The 18,460-nt window shown below is 48.3% G+C and overlaps 1 protein-coding gene across 1 annotated transcript; it reads right to left on the bottom strand.

The window, feature by feature from the left end:
- Nucleotides 1–18,316, bottom strand: ELOVL1 (ELOVL fatty acid elongase 1). The gene is made up of 8 exons (XM_073643651.1): nucleotides 18,164–18,316; nucleotides 6,173–6,246; nucleotides 5,415–5,605; nucleotides 4,830–4,910; nucleotides 3,125–3,181; nucleotides 2,352–2,457; nucleotides 2,140–2,276; nucleotides 1–2,035 (listed from the first exon to the last, which is right to left on the bottom strand). Exons 2-8 carry the CDS (start codon nucleotides 6,225–6,227, stop codon nucleotides 1,784–1,786), a joined length of 879 nt encoding a protein of 292 aa, XP_073499752.1. The 5' UTR covers nucleotides 6,228–6,246; nucleotides 18,164–18,316; the 3' UTR covers nucleotides 1–1,783.
- Between the last annotated feature and the right edge of the window lie 144 nt (nucleotides 18,317–18,460).

Below are 18,460 nucleotides of genomic sequence, written 5' to 3'. Positions count from 1 at the left end.
TCCGGAAGGAAAAAAAAAACAACAACTTTATTTTGTTACCTCTCAAAGTTTCGAAGGGTATATACAGGATGGGACAAGTTTTCCTTATGGCGGGAGAAATACGATCAGTGCAAGCAGTTATGGCCACGTCACAGCCAACAGGAAGTCCCCGGCTTACCGTCTCTGCTACAGCTGTGCTACCCCCTTCAGAAAAGGAGCATTGGCTATGTGCACCGACAGTAGTAAGCCGATCAAACAAATATACAGGACTTAGGCGAGTGGTCTGCAATCTGCGGCTCCTAATCGTTTGTGCAACTACAATTCCCTGCAGTTTAACGACAGCGGGAAAACTGCAGGTTACAGTCCATTCGCCTATAACCTCGGAACCGTTCCGGACGAGTTCATACATGTATCAAGCATTTGTTGTTTATATTTTTTTACTACTTTTTCCTTTAAGGCTTTGTACGCACCCTTCTGCTCTGGCACCATGGAGGTTGTATAAATCAGACGGAGTGCCATGATTCTTCCGTCCAAGGGTCAAAAAAAAAAAAAAAAAATTTGCCTTATTCTCTGCGTAGTATATAACCGCCCGAGAGCATCCACCACATATACAGTAATATCTACACGAGCTTTAGCTTTGGAATTAAACAATGTGCAATAAGTCTTTTATTAATAGCATTACACAAAACTGATAAATATTCTGGCAGACGTGCGGATAAGTTATGAGGAGTTCCCAGCCCGGCGCAGACTCTGCCGCCCAGGCCACCAGCATCACAATGTTCAGTAGGGTGCTAGTCCTCCCCCCTTCTAATTTCTATAAGGTGGGCCTGCAGAATTTTTCTTAATATACAAAAGTGATTATAGTGAACCAGCTGCTAAAGGGCTCCTGCTAGTTACAAGCAGCCCCCCGAGGAGGAGACAACAGTATTACAGGTTTATCATGTATATATATTTAGAAATCAGTGAAAGGCGTCGGGATAGAACAGTATGGACGGGACATAGGGGTGAATTAAGGGGTAGAGGGTGTGAACTAGGCAAGTGAAAGAGCAGACAACACCCCTTCTCCTCATCAGGCAAATTACTATAAATTCTGCCTAAAAAAATACAAAAAGAAAAATGCACACAAATACTGTCATCTCCTTCAAACAAAAAAAATGACCTAGAAAGCTAAAAAGACACCAACGTCCCGATATTCAAGTATTTCAGGATTCCTGCACCTATAGCGAGCTGGGTACAGAGGTCTGTGAACAATAAAACCCAGTGCAAAAATAAAAATATATATGGGGGTGAGGTTGGGAGACGAGTTAAGGAGCTGCCCCCCCCCCTGACCTGCACCCCCTTAGTGAGGAGATTTACTGGAATGTGATGCAAAGGAATCCAGATTCTTGGAGATCGTTGCGGGACTACAGTACAGAGGGAAGAAAGACAAGAGGGGGAATTTTTGGAACGAGCCGGCCGTTTTTTTTTTTTTTTGCTTTCATACACTCTGTGGAGAGCAGCTGGATGCTGGAGGACAGGGAGCTCGCTGACACGCTGGATGATGGGGTGGATGGAGGGAGTCAGACACACTCACTTCATACAAACAGTCTCTTTAGGCACTTTGTTTTGTTTTGTTTTTTGGCTGGTGTAAGCCCCCAGATGAAGTTGGAAACCAGTTTGGCAGTTTATTCTGGCCATCACAAAGCTGGGTTTCTCGGTTTTAAGAAAAATAATTAGAAAAAAAAAAAATGGCGACATAATTTTCCCACAATTCCACCTGGAACAGGTTTCGGGAGATCTCAGAATTCGGTCTTGTGGAGGAGGTTTAGTTTTCCTTGGCTTTGCCATTCTTGGACTTGCCGTTGTGGTGCACAGCTCCGTTGGAGGAGACGCTGCTGCCGCTGCTTTTAGGGAGACGTCGTCCTTTGGTGTAGGCCTGGTACCAGAAATTAGAGAACAGGATGAAGAAGACGGTGCCGTAGATCCAGATGAGGTGGATGAAGATGGGGAACTGGTAGTCGCAGGAGGACATGAAGTAATACTGAGTAATGTGGATGGAGACCAAAACGAACTGGAGCTGGGAGACAAGACAGAAGCGGGTGACTTGTACGTTTCTAACTATGAGACATGATAGATTGACGTCGTGGTTATACCATCCAATATTTATATCGACGCTCTTACCAACTGAATGGCGGTCATGTGTTTCTTCCACCACAGAAACTTCTGGAAGCGCGGTCCGGCAGCAGACAGCCCGTAGTAGAAATACATGATGACGTGGACCAGAGAGTTGATCATGGCATGGAAGGATCCCATACCACCTGGTGAAAAAGGGATCAGTCAGACAAAAATCAAAGATTGATCCATAACGTCAAGATTGAGATGGACGTCCTTACCGGGACCGAACTTTACCCCCCACCACCAGCTGCAAGGCAGGACGGAGTGATGGAAGATGTGCAGGAATGTGATCTGACTGTTCTTCTTCCTCACAACAAAGAAAACCTGCGGCACAAAAAGGAGACAAGAGGCGCAAACTAATCAATGTGGAACCAAAACAGAAAAGCAATGTCTGCCGTGGTCAGGGCTAAATTCATAAGCTGCGTATTTGATGCAAAATAGTTCTTAAAAATTTGTGCCATTCAGGACAACCCCTCCCTCCCCACATAAATGGAACAGATTTTCAGTCACAGAAATTTCTGAACCGAAATCTGCAGTGTAAGAACTCACTATCACATTTCTCCTTAACCCAATGCCTCCCTATAAAGGACAATATGTGAGGAGCAGATTCCAGGATAAGAGTGATAGACCAGGGAAAATGCCTGTATCCGTCCAACACAAACATCTATTATAGTTCTACAACTTGTAACACAACCACCAATCCCATCATTAATATTCCAAACGCAGGGGACCTGCAAGCTGTGGCCCTCCCCTACGCTGCCGCCAGCCCTCCCCTACGCTGCCGCCAGCCCGCTGCTACAGTACCTACCCTCCCTCCCCTATGCTGCCGCCAGCCCTCCCCTGTAGCCACCAGTCACCGCATACCCAGACAGGCTGTCATTATTGTAATTATGTCCTCCTAGTTTCATACCAAGGAACAAAAAGGAGTCTCGTGTCTCTTTAGGAGACTCTACTAGGACACATTTTGTATCTGATGTACTGTGGTACTTACCGTATCAAGCAGTTCAATAAACTTGGAGAAGAGAAAGAGCCAAGCTACCCGGACCATCTAAAGAGAAGAAAAAAAAAAAAAAAAAAAAAAAAGATTAACCTCACGTCATAAACGCAGTCAGTCGTACCCAACAGTCTGATTGTTACAGGCTGCCCCTAGCAATTACTATCATTTTAAATGGGGCTGTCAGCCGATAGTAACCCGTCTGGCTGAGACTATTCAAGTCTTCATTTTAAGACTGAAAATGCAATGAATTGACGCCCAAGTATGTCCGCTATAAATTCCTCATTATAAAGACCAACGTTTTGAACTCCAGTCTTAGTGAAAGATGCACTGAAGTAACACAAGCAAAAGTTATGAAGAGTCAATCGCCTCTTAATGAATTTGGCGCCTCTTACAGCTGACATGTTTCTGGCCAGAAATGTTACTCCAGCTGGGGTCTAGCGTACATTCCCGACATAAGTTGTATCACAATAGTGGAGCAAGTTATGATGAATTTGATGAGTAGATTTTGCCACGTTCCGTCCAGCTCTGCCCACTTTGTTGAAGCTTGCAAGGACTGATGTAAAAACACTCAGGACAGACATCAGTCAGCGGAACGACAGCATGTGCACAGACACCCTTATTGAGGGCACCCTCATGTGCACGGACACCCTTATTGAGGGCACCCTCATGTGCACGGACACCCTTATTGAGGGCACCCTCATGTGCACGGACACCCTTATTGAGGGCACCCTCATGTGCACGGACACCTTATTGAGGGCACCCTCATGTGCACGGACACCCTTATTGAGGGCACCCTCATGTGCACGGACACCCTTATTGAGGGCACCCTCATGTGCACGGACACCCTTATTGAGGGCACCCTCATGTGCACGGACACCTTATTGAGGGCACCCTCATGTGCACGGACACCTTATTGAGGGCACCCTCATGTGCACGGACACCTTATTGAGGGCACCCTCATGTGCACGGACACCTTATTGAGGGCACCCTCATGTGCACAGACACCTTATTGAGGTGGAGTGGCTGTAGAAGAGCTGATGGTCTACCTTACTCCACTTAGGCAGTTGCCCTTAAATTCAAATAACATTTTAAGCTCTACATTTTGTACATTTTTTTTTTTAGACTAGAAGATAAGAAAAAAAAAAAAGCTTTATCCTCCAAACGGATGTGACATCTGTCTATACCAGACACCATCTTTCATAAAACATGGCAGCCGGAAAGTGTCGATAGCGGCCATTATACCGAACAATGTCACGCGCCCCTTAGGAGATCTTGGTGATGATCCTCAAGAAGTTGAAGAAAACATTGGGGGGAGGGGGAGGGGTGTGGATGTAGTAGCGGTAACTAATGGCTGACGTCACACAACTTAGACCAACGAAATGCTGCAAATCGATACCAAGTTTTGTGCAGCAATTGTCCCTTCATTATTTACAGTGTAAGTGATTTATGGTTCCTTCGGAGCCCGGGCGTGGGGTGTCCTGGTACTGGTTACTATGGTTGGAGATAACGGGTGATAAGGGTAAACATCTCCCTGTGTTTATAGTGCAAAGTTCAGCAGGTGGCGGCAAGTGGTACCGTCTCTGCAGGAGGGTGAGGGCGTAATTAGGGTCACCACGTGATTATGGATTTTCTGTAGCTCTCACCCACAGATCATCAATAGCTGGCACTGTGCCAGGCAACGCACACACGACTCACTCACCCTTAGAGCCATTGGTGAATCAGAGGTGTCCACGGGGTCGCAACGCCAGGTGTATCCGGTCAACCAGCCCGACATGAGGAACTGCGCCAAAGACAGACAGCAGAGATATATGAATGCCAAGGACTGTTTCAAGCTGGGCACAGTTATCACTTTATGGCAGCTGTAAATTTTATCTTAATAATGACGAGGTCGGCATTGTGTCAAATCCTCTGTAATAAATTATCATTTTCCTGGTGGAGAGATCTAATCTCTGCCACAGACCAAACCCAGGGTTTAATCTTTATGTAATGGCGACTTCTGCAACTTTTACAGTTCTCCATCCCACTGCTTGCTGTTAGTGAATGGAATACTGCTGATAGCCAAAAAGCCATTGGTGAGGGTTTGCAACCCTGGAAAACAATTTCTACAGTCCTGAATGTTTCTATTCACCAACAGCAAGTAAAATAGAAAAATGCAGAACTATTCTGAGGCCCACCCGGATCGTCGCAACCTCCACTCCTAACCCACCCGGATCGTCGCAACCTCCACTCCTAACCCACCCGGATCGTCGCAACCTCCACTCCTAACGCACCTGGCCCAACTCACCTCGTATACAATATAAGCAGACAGGGCGACCAGACTGAAATTATAGACCACCATCAATGGCTTGAGGTCGAAGGGCTTCCGATTAGCCATTAATCTAGGCCCCAGAGACAAGACGAAATAGACATAGCCCAGCAGGATGGCCCCAGGCAAGAACGGGGAGTGCATGAGGGGGTAATGTCCTATTCTGGGGTCTGAGGAAAGACAAGATGATTACTGATGATGCATGAAGGGTTAAATTGCAGAATAAAGCACTGAACTGCAGTGTAGTGATACTGGAATATATTAAGACAAATGTGGAAGAGGTAATTACTGGCTCTCCTGACATCTATGCCGGTCTACGAGAAGAGCCATAATTAGAGATGCAGGGAGGATTATCGTAATAACCATGCGTTTCGCTGACAATCTGGGGAGAGACTCAGCCGAGCGGACTGGCGATCGGTGCCAAGATCACATCATTTGTATAATTCTGTATCCACATAGTTTCATGGGATTTGCATCTCCTCTGCACACATCACTTCAAAATAGTAACAGAGCGCAGACGAGGCGAAAAATATTTTCAGGACGGCTCTGCCTCCAAAAATTGGCTGCTCGGGAACCAAGAAAAGCTGGGTCTAGTTATGCAGCAGGAACCGTAGTAATGCACGCTGCACGACTAGGCAGACCTGCCATCGAGGAGGTATAATGGCGGCCATAATGATCATCCAGCTTTCCAAAACCAAGACCCTTAGGGCCTCATGGTGCTGCGCCGTGTAGCGTACCTGCTCCCTTCATGAATTCTTGATAGCGCTGTCCCCATTCTGCGAGTACCTCCATCTTCACGTCTATTCACAACCTAGAGAAAACACAAATTAGTTTAGTGGTTCAATACATGGGAAAAAAAAAAAAATCAGGGTGATGACATGCTTACTAAATGTCCAGACATGCAAAATTAGGTTTCACCTCCAACCTAATGAACCCGTCACAGCGCCCCCAGAATCAGCACTTGCCGCTTCACTTATCTAGGAGTATCGTGACACCTTATTAAGAAGGTGTCCCCATACCCCTCCAAGGTCCTCACCAGTGTTTCTCATCTTAGCTGCATTTATAAAGGCAGTGTATTGTCTGAAGTAATCCTAAAGATGGTCATTAAACTGGATGTTAAAAAGGGGGGAAACGGAAAAGACAGACCGGACATTCTAGAGGAACATCTGGTCGCACGGTCACCAGGAGTCAAAACAGACTTGATGGCCGACCATCCATCAACCAACTATCAATCGTCCATCAATAAAAAAAAAAAAAAAAATGTAGAGCTAAGGGATAGACAGCTGATATTTGAGCTCAGGATATCATGCATCCTCCCTAGAGGCAGACTAGCCGGTCTTTAGACTTAAGACAATAATGACATCACTCAATAGAACACACGTGGCCAAATTAACCATTACAGGCCAAAAAAGTGTCTGAGAAGTAATTCCCTTTAATGCCTCTGTAGAGTAAGGTTGATGCATGAGACATAAGATGTGTCAGCCGAACCCCCTCCCCCACAAGATACCAAGACTTGTGAGCACCTCCGTTTCTGATTTCACCCCGCTTTCTGCGTTCCTCCCAACTTCTGCAAAAATTACACTGATCATAGTTAAAGCTAAGAATTTAGGTTTGAAAGAAAGTTTCAACTTCTACTTGAGGATGGCTATTACTTTGTTGTACTCACATTCTTTACACTGCAGCTCTGCTTTTCCAGACTGACTCATTGATGCAGTTTGTAGACAGTACAGTTGGCAGGTTTATAGCAAGTACAGAAAGATTATAGGAGGCAGCAGAGCGTCGCGCTCCACAGGGAGGCAGCGGTGCGGCGCGCTCCTTAAGATATGATCCTGAACCTTTAAAAACTGAATCTACACGTCCGTTTTTTATCATATGCAAAAAAAAAAATAGTGATTTTCATCCATTTTTGGATGAAACACGGACAGGGTGACAGGCGCTGTTAGGTGCTTGCCCATGGGAACCTTGTAATTGTAGGTCAGCCCATTTATTGTCATTTTTACCAATCGTTCAGGAGCTGAAAAATCATTATTATGAGTGCTAATACACCCTTAGTAACCTGCAACATTGGAAGCACCCCAAATTACCAGCCATACAGAGGGCGCCCTTATATCCACACTAGCCCCCAAGCTTCTTGGTCTCCTCATGTGTGAGTAAGTGAGCGGAGTAAGTGTGGGGTGAGGTGATGTGAACGTCCCCCGATCTGTGACAAGCAGCCATCGCATGGATGAGACACCGCAGAGAACCACAGGCCAGCGGGACGCCAATCATCCCAAATGAACAGAGACAAGGCCGGGGTCACACGGGGACACAGCCGCTGAGAAACAGGATATGGGATGACACCGGACTGTACGGGCGGCCGAGCACGATCACATGAGAAGTCCTGCAGCCGACATACTCCTGTGTGAAGGCCTCATTGAGGGAGACCATTCTTACTTGCACCTTTCTTGGCCGAACACTTCTCACAACTCAGGGTTTGCACAAAGTTTTGGCAAAATGCAGCAGTGGAATCTGCACTGCGAAGCCGCAGCCAATTCACCAGGTGTGAACAGGGTTTGTCCTTTGCCGATCGCTTCCGTACTGGAGGTGAGGCTGATGTATCAATCGGCGTCTGTAAGAAGTAATGCGTCCTGTTATCATCCACTCCCGATGTGGAATAAAAGGAGAATCCCTTTAAGGATAAGTCCACATGTTGCGCATTTGGGGCGGATTTTACATGAGCATTTCTAAAATGAAATACATATTTTGCACTTGCTCACTTTTGTGCGCTTTTTGTTGTGAAAACGCACCCAATATTGAAACTTGTTTTAACCTGCAAATTTGTACTCCCCATTGAACTGAATAGGAAAAAATGACAAAATTTGAGATGCTGCAGATTAAAAATAAAAAACACCACGCAATAAAATCTACTGTGAGAATTCTGCACAAAAAAGCAAAATGCAGCACGAGAAGGAGAGGACGTTAAAGCTCATCCAATCTGCTGTAAAATGCTGAGGATTTTATATATGGAAAATCCACGCCACGTCTGATCCCGGCCTAAAGGGAACGTTTTCTGCACCACAGTGATGGGTCCCTGGACTCAGAGCAGCGTCACATGATATCAGGAAATTGCTCGATATACAATCCCATAATATTGGCCATTGTTGCATTTTGGGAGATCCCCCTGCAATACTGGGAGGAGGGAGGATTAAGTCAGGGAGGTTTCTACTCTTGCTGTAATTATTGGCTTTACATTTTCACGTTGGAGACCAGACCTGATATCCGGACTTGTCTGTGCACGGCATCCCACGCCGTCCCCAGGGGCTGGAGGGGATGTCTGTCCTCCCCAACCTGCTCAGCCGGGACTATGACACGAGGCGGGGCGGGACCAGGAAGTCGCCTGTACCTGGAAATGTTGTCCCCCGGCTGTCCCCGGACGCTGCCGCCCTTTATCACAGATTCTAGATACTTTCTTGCTACAAAGTGACGTCTGCAGAGGTCGCAGGGTTTTCTCGGTCATTGGTGCAGCAGAGAACAGATTTCACAGTGATAGCGTAGTAATTTAGGAAATTATCGCAGAGGCGCAGCTGTAGGGAGGGAGGGGGGGGGGTCGCGGAATGCAGAAACGCAGCTACAGGGAGGGGGGGGGGGTCGCGGAATGCAGAGGCGCAGCTACAGGGAGGGGGGGACACGCGGAACGCAGAGGCGCAGCTACAGGGAGGGGGGGGGACGCGGAACGCAGAGGCGCAGCTACAGGGAGGGGGGGGGACGCGGAACGCAGAGGCGCAGCTACAGGGAGGGGGGGGACGCGGAACGCAGAGGCGCAGCTACAGGGAGGGGGGGGACACGCGGAACGCAGAGGCGCAGCTACAGGGAGGGGGGACGTGGAACGCAGAGGCGCAGCTACAGGGAGGGGAGGGGGGGACGCGGAACGCAGAGGCGCAGCTACAGGGAGGGGAGGGGGGGGGAGAGGAACGCAGAGGCGCAACTGTAGGGGGGGGAGCAGAACGCAGAGGCGCAGCTACAGGGAGGGGGGACGTGGAACGCAGAGGCGCAGCTACAGGGAGGGAGGGGGACGCGGAACGCAGAGGCGCAGCTACAGGGAGGGAGGGGGACGCGGAACGCAGAGGCGCAGCTACAGGGAGGGAGGGGGACGCGGAACGCAGAGGCGCAGCTACAGGGAGGGAGGGGGACGCGGAACGCAGAGGCGCAGCTACAGGGAGGGGGGACGCGGAACGCAGAGACGCAGCTACAGGGAGGGGGGACGCGGAACGCAGAGGCGCAGCTACAGGGAGGGAGGGGGACGCGGAGGCGCAGCTACAGGGAGGGAGGACGCGGAACGCAGAGGCGCAGCTACAGGGGGGGGGGGACGCAGAGGCGCAGCTACAGGGGGGAGGGGACGCAGAGGCGCAGCTACAGGGGGGAGGGGACGCAGAGGCGCAGCTACAGGGGGAGGGGACGCAGAACGCAGAGGCGCAGCTACAGGGGGGAGGGGACGCAGAACGCAGAGGCGCAGCTACAGGGGGGAGGGGACGCAGAACGCAGAGGCGCAGCTACAGGGGGGAGGGGACGCAGAACGCAGAGGCGCAGCTGTAGGGAGGGGAGGGACGCGGAACGCAGAGGCGCAGCTGTAGGGAGGGGAGGGACGCGGAACGCAGAGGCGCAGCTACAGGGAGGGGGGACGCGGAACGCAGAGGTGCAGCTACAGGGAGGGGGGGGACGCGGAACGCAGAGGCGCAGCTACAGGGAGGGGGGGACGCGGAACGCAGAGGCGCAGCTACAGGGAGGGGGAGACGCGGAACGCAGAGGCGCAGCTACAGGGAGGGGGAGGGACGAAGACGACGCAAGGGCAACTCTCAATGGTTTTGGAGCCCAAAGGACGCCAACGAGATACCATTATTATAAGTGGCATGGTAAGGGGACCCCAATACAGGTTTTCATTGGGGCCCAGGAGCTTCAGGTTACAAGCTCATTTGGCCGATCAGCCCATATAAAATGGCCATAAGGGCTGAAGAGCGTAGATTGTAAATTTTCTTCAATGTTGGATCTCATGTTTATAGTTACTAAATTGCATAATATAGCAGAGCCGAGATTGCCATTCTCATGTTCTGTCCAAGTAAGTGACAAAGTCAGCTCTGCTACATCTGTAGGAGACGTTGTTGCACTCTATGATTTAGGAGTTCGCCAGGTGTCCTGCTATATGGGGGGGGGGGGGGGGTTATTACTACGAAGAAGCAAAAGTTATGAAGTGACAGTCATTACAATTTGCATTATACTCTCGCCATACAAATGTCTATTTTTTACGAGTCAAATACGATCAGTCACTGCCCCAAACGGCAACCCATATTAGAAGCATCGGCCATGAAAGACGACAGGATAGACAATTACTTGCCGGCGGTCCCACCACTGAGAACGCACACTAATGCTCCATTCATTGTCTATGGGATTGCTGGAGATAGACTATAGCCATTGCTCCATTCCTTGGTCTCAGGATCGGTGAGCGTCCAAATAACGTGTTCCCAACAATCAGCAAGTTATTACCAATCCAGTGGAAAGATAACTTACTGTTTTGGGACAACCCCTTTAATTCTGCCAGTATAGGGCTCGGGGATAAGAGGAGCCATAACATGCACCCTGGCTAGCAAGATGAACTACATTTACATGGGCCAATATGATACGTTATGCCGTCTGTCTAAACTTAGCCCTGTAAGAATAAATCCCACCCCTCCCTCACTAGCAGACATCATCCGACATGACATCACAGACGTGACATCACTACCATTATGTTATTGCACCTAATGTCCCCTCTCAGGGTTACATTTTTTCTCTTAAATTTTGCAACAAAACAGGTTCTCTCATAAATGTAGTTATTAGAGGACTTCCTAAACTTAAAGGGGTTGTCCCATTGGTGATGGGTTGACTACTGGACCCCACAAATATCCTCTTCATTCATTTCTACTGGTTTATGGGAACAGGAGGGGGGGGGGGGTGGGGTGAGAGGTCACCGCTGGTCTCATAACAAAAAGAGTGACAGTTGCGCATTACTGCTCCGTGCACACAGGGGGCGCAAGTACTCAGGGTAGTCATACATATCAGCTATCCCCAGAATATTGTTGGTGAGACACCAATTTAACTGTTTAATGAGCGAGGGTCAGACCCCTAACAAAGCCACCAAACTGAGCCCGACACTGAAGACCCTCAATGCACCATCAGCGGGGATCCAGATCCCACCCATCAAAACCTGACAGCCGATCATAAGGAAACTTTCACCTTTGTTTTTTCAGTACAAGGATAATCAATAATAATAATGACGCCATTCATTACACCATGCCCGATGACCCTCCGAGCAGCGGGAGCCTCTTACACAGAAGTGGTCTCTACAGGAGACAAACGGCTGCCGTGGCAACAAAGTGTCGGTTAGATGAAGCTCCGCCCCCAAGGAGCTCGGCATCCAGAGCTCCGCCCCCAACAAGAGATGATGCTCTGATAGTTATTCCTGGCAGAACGGACACGCAGATGCAGCAGCTTATGTGTATAATGTGTTAACCCTTTCATACTGAAATCCTGATGTCTGCCCCTAAATCTAAACTTAGAACATAAGTCGTATGTACAACTGGGCAGAAGTCTGGAAAAGTTTTGTTGCGATGTGTTAAGAAAAAAAGAAGTTGAAGCTGGTAATGTCAAAATGAGGGGCAAACAGTCCATGAGCTAAAATTAAAAAGTAAGCCAAAGCAGCTCACCAGTAACCCCAAAAGGGGTGAAATGTGGAAAATGCAAAAAGGTAAAAGCTGGTGATAAGAAGCGCTAAGGCATATAAAATTCAGCAATTACTACCTTTCATAAAGGATTAAGGTATCAGGATCAGGTATCACCTGATGAAGACGGCTTGCATGCCGTCGAAACGTGTTGTGTTTTTACAAGGACTTTATTAAAGGTAGTAATTGCTGAATTTTATATGCCTTAGAGCTTATTAACATCAGCTTTTACCTTTTGCATTTTCCGTTGCGATGTGTTAGGCTGGATTCATACGTAGCATTACAAATGGTTTGAGGTTTTGTTTTGGTTTTTTTTTGCCATTGGAAAAAGTTGGGGCCTGACGTTACTTTATTATAACGTCTTTATAAGCAGCGCCAGTTGGGTTTTCCCCATGGGTTTCTTTCTAAGGCAAACGTTGGGTTTTTCAGCGTGTTTTGCTGCAGGTCTTTATGCAAATTTTCAGCTGCGTCTAGCAGTACCAGCAAAGTCTATGAGAAAGCAGAATGCTCTGTTCACACATCTTGTTTTTGTTTGTTTTTTTTTGCTGCGTATTTTGTGTCTTGGTTGGGTTTTTGGAAAAGAGAGCAGGTCACTTTTTCACCCATAGGAAGTAATGGGTGGTGAAAAAAAACACGCAATTTTTTTCAGCGTTTTTGATGGCAAAATAGAATGGGTTTGTTTTGTGTCACAGTACATGAAAAATAAAAACAGAAGGGCAGTAAAAGAAACGCACTGCATTTTTGACAGCTGATTTCCTGCCAGAAATCAGTTTTGCTGCAGATTTCTGCCGTTACAAAAAAAAAAGCCCATCAGGGAACATAGCCTTAGACTCGACCACCACCAGAATAAAAACACCACCAAAAACTATGAAAAAGTAATCGTGTGCAGAACATAAAAGTACGGACCCTAGGGAAGGAATATAAAATGCGCGGCGGCGTTGCGGAAGAGGCTGTGACGATGCGGGCTGCACTAATCTCCAATCGGCTGATGCAATAATCGGAAGCCGCGCAGGTGAACCTATCAGTCGGCAGAAGCCGTTATCTGCAGATTAATTTTATCTAATTTTTTCCCATTTTTATCATGCAGGAAATGGCCTCAGTAAAGTCATAAAAGCAGCGCAGATAATAAGCCATATGGAGCAAAAAGAAACAAATACGGCCCACCAGAGCTACAGCCCGCAGCGTATAAGATTCATTACAGTCTTTGCAGCTTCAGAGCGACTTTAATAAAGGCACAATATTCGCACAAATTTGCATTTTCCTTGATGACGTCGGGGCACGTACGCAGCATAGCCTCGTCCACAGAGCCCGCACAGCGGCACAGAATCCGATCACTTCCATGTTGCTCCATGGGTCATTGTTGGGTCGCGCCATATCAGCAGCAAGGTCACTTTGTAAAATCCCATGGATTCCAGACAAGGGGGCCATCTTAGCCAGTTTGCACCTGTATACCATTTTGGACACACTGACTATATGGATCACCCCAGAAGTGTCTGCACCCTCCATCGCTCGGGGACCTATATCGTATACCACCCACTGGTGCTACTGTAACAATTGTGGATGAATCATGGGAGACACGGCACGACCCTATAAACTGCCATATTACCATTTTGTACAAGCTGTGCAGAGCCACCATATAGTCAAGCCAATGGGAAACCCTACAAACTATCCATAAACGATCCAACACCAGTGAAAGATATCACCAATGCTAAACTCTATTATATATGGATGCAGCAGAGCTGAGTTTGTCACTGAGCATGGGGGCTTTTAGTCCATGTGATATTCCAGAGGCTTTCTTAAAGGGATCATGCACCTTGGTTGTAATTCTTCGTAACTGAGTGGGGTCTTCTAGTGATCAGCTTACTGCTGCTGGGGTCTTCCCTTCTCTGAATGTTTATAAATACACATTATTGTGGGGGGTGGATGGGGTGTCACTATGAAAATGAGGCATTGATTTTTTTCCTAATTACTTCCCTACAAGCTTTAACATAGCAAATCTGACAACAGCAATCTACTGAAATGCACAAGTGCAAGTAACAATCTCAGCGCTGCTACATCTGCATCACCTATGGAAACACTTTGCAGGCTTGTGTTAGAGGGGTAGGGTCATTGCCCCTGGGGTGAGTGACAGGAAACCAGCCTCGTTACCGAGCTGTCAGGAGAGGGCACTATATCATACTGGACGGGATGTCAGGCATGCTGGGAGTTGTGGTTTCACAATAGCTAACCACAAGGTCATTATGGAAATTGCTGGAGAGTCGCATTTTCTACAAACATCCTCACCAGATTGGGACTATTCGATCCTTGACCCAGTGAAGCCCAAGACCGGACAGAAGCTTCACGGCGAACACCGATCGCACACCATGAACGTGGCATCATATCTAATGGCTATGAATCGGGTCCCATTGTCACCCGTCACCTACTGCACCCATTGCAGAAAACATCCAACACTGCTGTAATTTTGGTTGCACCTCACAGGTCACATACGACTTAGCTCCTATGGATTTAAAGGGAATCTTTCACCAGGTTTCAGCAACCTAATATGAGAGCAGCTTAATGTCGAAGCAGAGTCCCTGATTCCAGTGATGTATCACTTGCTGGGCTGCTTATTCTAGTTTTGATAAAAATCCCTGTTTTATCAGCAGGAGATCTCATCACTAGTGGACTAGTAAACCTGCAGCCAGGTAGTCCTCCGTATTTATCAGCTCAGTATAACCCCGTCCCCATCACTGATTGGCAGAGACCTGCCAATCAGTGATTGGGGGCGGGGGGTCATACAGAGTTCAGCATTTAGAGAACTGCTAGATCTGCAGCAGATAAAGCAGGGATTTTATCAAAACTACAGCAAGCAGCCCAGTAAGTGATTTATCGCTGGAATCAGGGTATTTGCCCCTACATCATGCTGCTCTCAGACCGGGGTAGTAAAAACCTGGTGACAGATTTGCTTTAAATGACAACCAGACTGCAATCTGGCCGTTTTATGGGGACAAATCATAGTTGGCCGCAGATAACTGGGAAAGAAATGACAAGAATGCGAAGTCGATGATCAAAAATACCACTAACCCCATTGTGAGAGATCCACGTGCAGCAGAGTCATAGCAAACATCTCTGCAAATGGGATTATTTCAGGGATGAGCATTTGGATTTAAACATGTCCCATCCTGATGAATCAGAAAGGGGCAGACATTGCTGCAACAAATCTGCCATGTGTGAATATAGCCTTATAGTGCTTCTCCCATCTCACTCTTTGATGGTGTTGCTGGGTAAAGTCAGATCTCTCCATGGCCCTGGACAGTGAGATGGGGGGCCAAAAGGACTTGTTCTTGAGATATACGCAGGTCCCACCTCCACATCCTGTGGATTTACCAGAACAGTCCAAGATAAGAACTGATTCCAAGTTTTTTTGTCATTTTGTAGCAAAATTTCTTAAGGCGGGGGCTAAATGGCCAAAGATCGCCATGCGCAGCTGCTACACCGCAGCACGATGCCAGTGAATGGGGGGGGGGGGCGACAATGCGTCATCTAGGGCACCCCGACAAGCAAGACACAGAAGACACAACCAGGTCGTACTTTGACTTGCATGCTGCGGTGCCCTAGATGACCCATTCACTGGTATTGAGCCACAGTCGCCGTGTAGCCCCCGCCTTAAACCGGCATGTTTAGGGCCAGAAATCTGACTAGTCCAATATGAGACAACAGCAGGGCTGTGGAGTCGGTAAGCCAAACCTCCGACTCCTCAATTTCCATGACTCCGACTCCCTCATACACGGCTCATGTTTAAGTGATACTGTAGCACAGATTCATCTCAGCTAAAAGTCTAGACCCTTAGATCGGGAATAGGACAGACATTTATAGGACATTTCAGAACTTTCCCAAATTCTCAAGAAAACATTCCCCACAAACTTGAATTACTGTACCCAATTTATTATATATTTTAGGAGTTGGAGTCTGTCCATTTTATATCGACTCCACAAAAATGGACACTGACTCCACAGCCCTGGACAACAGTAGACCCTTTTAGCCCGACATTGGACTTTGTGAGAGCACATCGTCTCCTGGCCGGGCCCATGGCATCTCCGCACACACAGGCTGCCATGAAACAGCCGACAGGTGAAACAAGTCGCATTATACAGAAGCACAGGCGCAGCACGAAGATTTGGGGTCCCGAGCAGAATCTGGAGCAGGGTCTCCCCCCAACAATCACAATATTTAGTCATTTGAGCCCCCCACATCCACTATAGCCAACAAGTAACGGCAATTTGCATCTCTCCTTATGGAACTACAAGTCCCAGCTTTTGGATGCATAAACCTTCATCTATTAGCTCTTCAATTTCTTGTATGTGTCCATCACCGGACCCATCCCAATGGCAGCCATTGCCCCTAAACATTAGCAGCAGGTGCCCATGCATTTGGGATGCTGGCAGACTGGATCCAGGAGGGGTGCAGTCATCCATTATACATGGGACCAGCCCTGGTATCTACAAGTCACCTGTCACTGAGAAAAAATGTCACCGATCAAAACAGATTCACACCCAGGGTTTTTTTTTTTTTTATTGTAATACAAGGGAAAGGTGACGAGACGCCCAGAACACAGGGCGCTCACATGATACATGCCAGGGGTGGGCTACGGCAGAAGGCCAATGGCTGCAGGACGCTTCATCTGCAGAGATAGATGCAGGCTGTTGTTCTGTGTTATCAGCCATTATCCGATCAGGTCTTAGTTCTTATGTTCCAGAGTAGTCGATGACTTCAGGTGTAAAGTCATTTTCTCTAGCTTCGAGGAGCTATTGGCACTCCTTAAGGAGAAAGTCTGATTATGGCGTCTTATTGGCAATGCTCCACGGGAAAAAAATACATTCTCTCAAGATGAGAAACGCGAGAGCCGGTTTTCTTTCGTTCTGTGAGTGCGGATAGACACGGAAACGCAGGAAGGAAATGGAGGGGAAACATTTCTCTACTTCTGACCTTATGGGACCCATAACACCACACTCCATTAGTGTCATTGATAGGAGCCCGGGCGTGTTCACCGCTGACATCACGGGGCACGAGAAGGCACGTCAGGATGCCTCATGTCATCAGAAACCACACAGCAGTCACATGAGACATCACAGCCGCTGCAGGCACCATCTTCTTACAGGATCTAATAGCAAGCACCTCCACCTCGTGATCGCACGAGCCGACATGGCTGTCAACTGCAGTCACCTCTCACCTACATCCCCGAAGGTCCAGCGTCCTCTCCAGAGTCACTCTTTAACAAAGAACAAAAACTCCAACCTCATCGCTGCCTCCCCTCCCCCCTTTGCCGGAGTCCATAGTCCCTGGTTCTGCAGGTTGTCTGGTGGTCCCACTCACAGATGGGCTGGACTGCTGCCTCACATTCCACCTTTGCCCACACGTCGCCCCCAACTCAGGGCCTCTACATAATTACTAACTGCTGAGGGCTACCAGCAGGTCCATCCGAAAGAGACGCAATGGTTTTTAACCCTTTATGGTGACGGATACGAAATGCGCATTACTTATCGAATGACGGTAATTTGGGGGTCATCATACTAATAGGGTTACTCTCCTGTTCAGGCAGAAAACTTGGGTGAACTTTCTGAGCAGACGGTGTGGTGACGAGCCGTGCCGCCGGATTTCAACACGTCCCATCCTTCCCCTTTTTTCGCCCTCCTGTCGCCCCTCTCTCTTCCAGATGTGCCAGACTTAATAAGGACTCGGCAAATAATCCGAGAGTGCGGTGGGTGGGAATAGAGAGTGGGGCGACCGTCGCTCCATCCTGTGCCTGGCACAGACACACACTTGGTACTTAACACTCTCTCGCCTGGCGTCGACATCAGTCAGATGGATTAAGGGCCTGTCACCCTCCTATCTGCCACATGGGACAGAGGGCAACGAGGCACCCTGAGACTTCGCCGCCCGCTGCAAAGAAGGTGGTCCCACTTTACCAGCCCCCCTTTAAGTTCTAACTTTTCCCCCCAAGTGAAATAAGTTTCTTACCTGATGTTGTGGATTCCTGACACTCCCAAGCCTGACAGAGAGAGCGTGAAAGAGGGAAAGGAGGAAGGAAGGAGAAAGAGAGGGAGATCTGGGTAACCACACCCCTGTGTGACTCAACTTCACCCTGCTAACATCAGAGCTCCAGCCTGCTCATTAGGGAGGGCTCTGAGCAGACAGTGGTGAGGCTGGGCCTGCACAGCAGGGAGAGGACACAGGCAGGCACACCCTTCCTACAGGCTGTAATCCCACCACACCCTCCTGCAGCTGGAGGATCCAGGGGTGGGAGGAGAAGGAGAA

This window comes from Phyllobates terribilis, unplaced genomic scaffold (assembly GCF_046119375.1).
Source record: "Phyllobates terribilis strain yellow unplaced genomic scaffold, ASM4611937v1 Scaffold_8__6_contigs__length_399053987, whole genome shotgun sequence".
NCBI classification, from domain to species: Eukaryota; Metazoa; Chordata; class Amphibia; order Anura; family Dendrobatidae; genus Phyllobates; species Phyllobates terribilis.
Note: the sequence above shows the minus strand (reverse complement) of the source record. Positions and strands in the feature narration are given on the sequence as shown.

What these genes read in the sequence shown, in the direction of transcription:
- ELOVL1 (XM_073643651.1), bottom strand. Translation starts at nt 6,227, where the DNA reads ATGGAGGTACTCGCAGAATGGGGACAGCGCTATCAAGAATTCATGAAG. An exon ending in ATTCACCAATGGCTCTAAGG is followed by an intron (nt 3,182 to 4,829) that starts GTGAGTGAGTCG and finishes TCTTCTCTTTAG; the next exon opens with ATGGTCCGGGTAGCTTGGCT. An exon ending in ACATGACCGCCATTCAGTTG is followed by an intron (nt 2,036 to 2,139) that starts GTAAGAGCGTCG and finishes CTTGTCTCCCAG; the next exon opens with CTCCAGTTCGTTTTGGTCTC.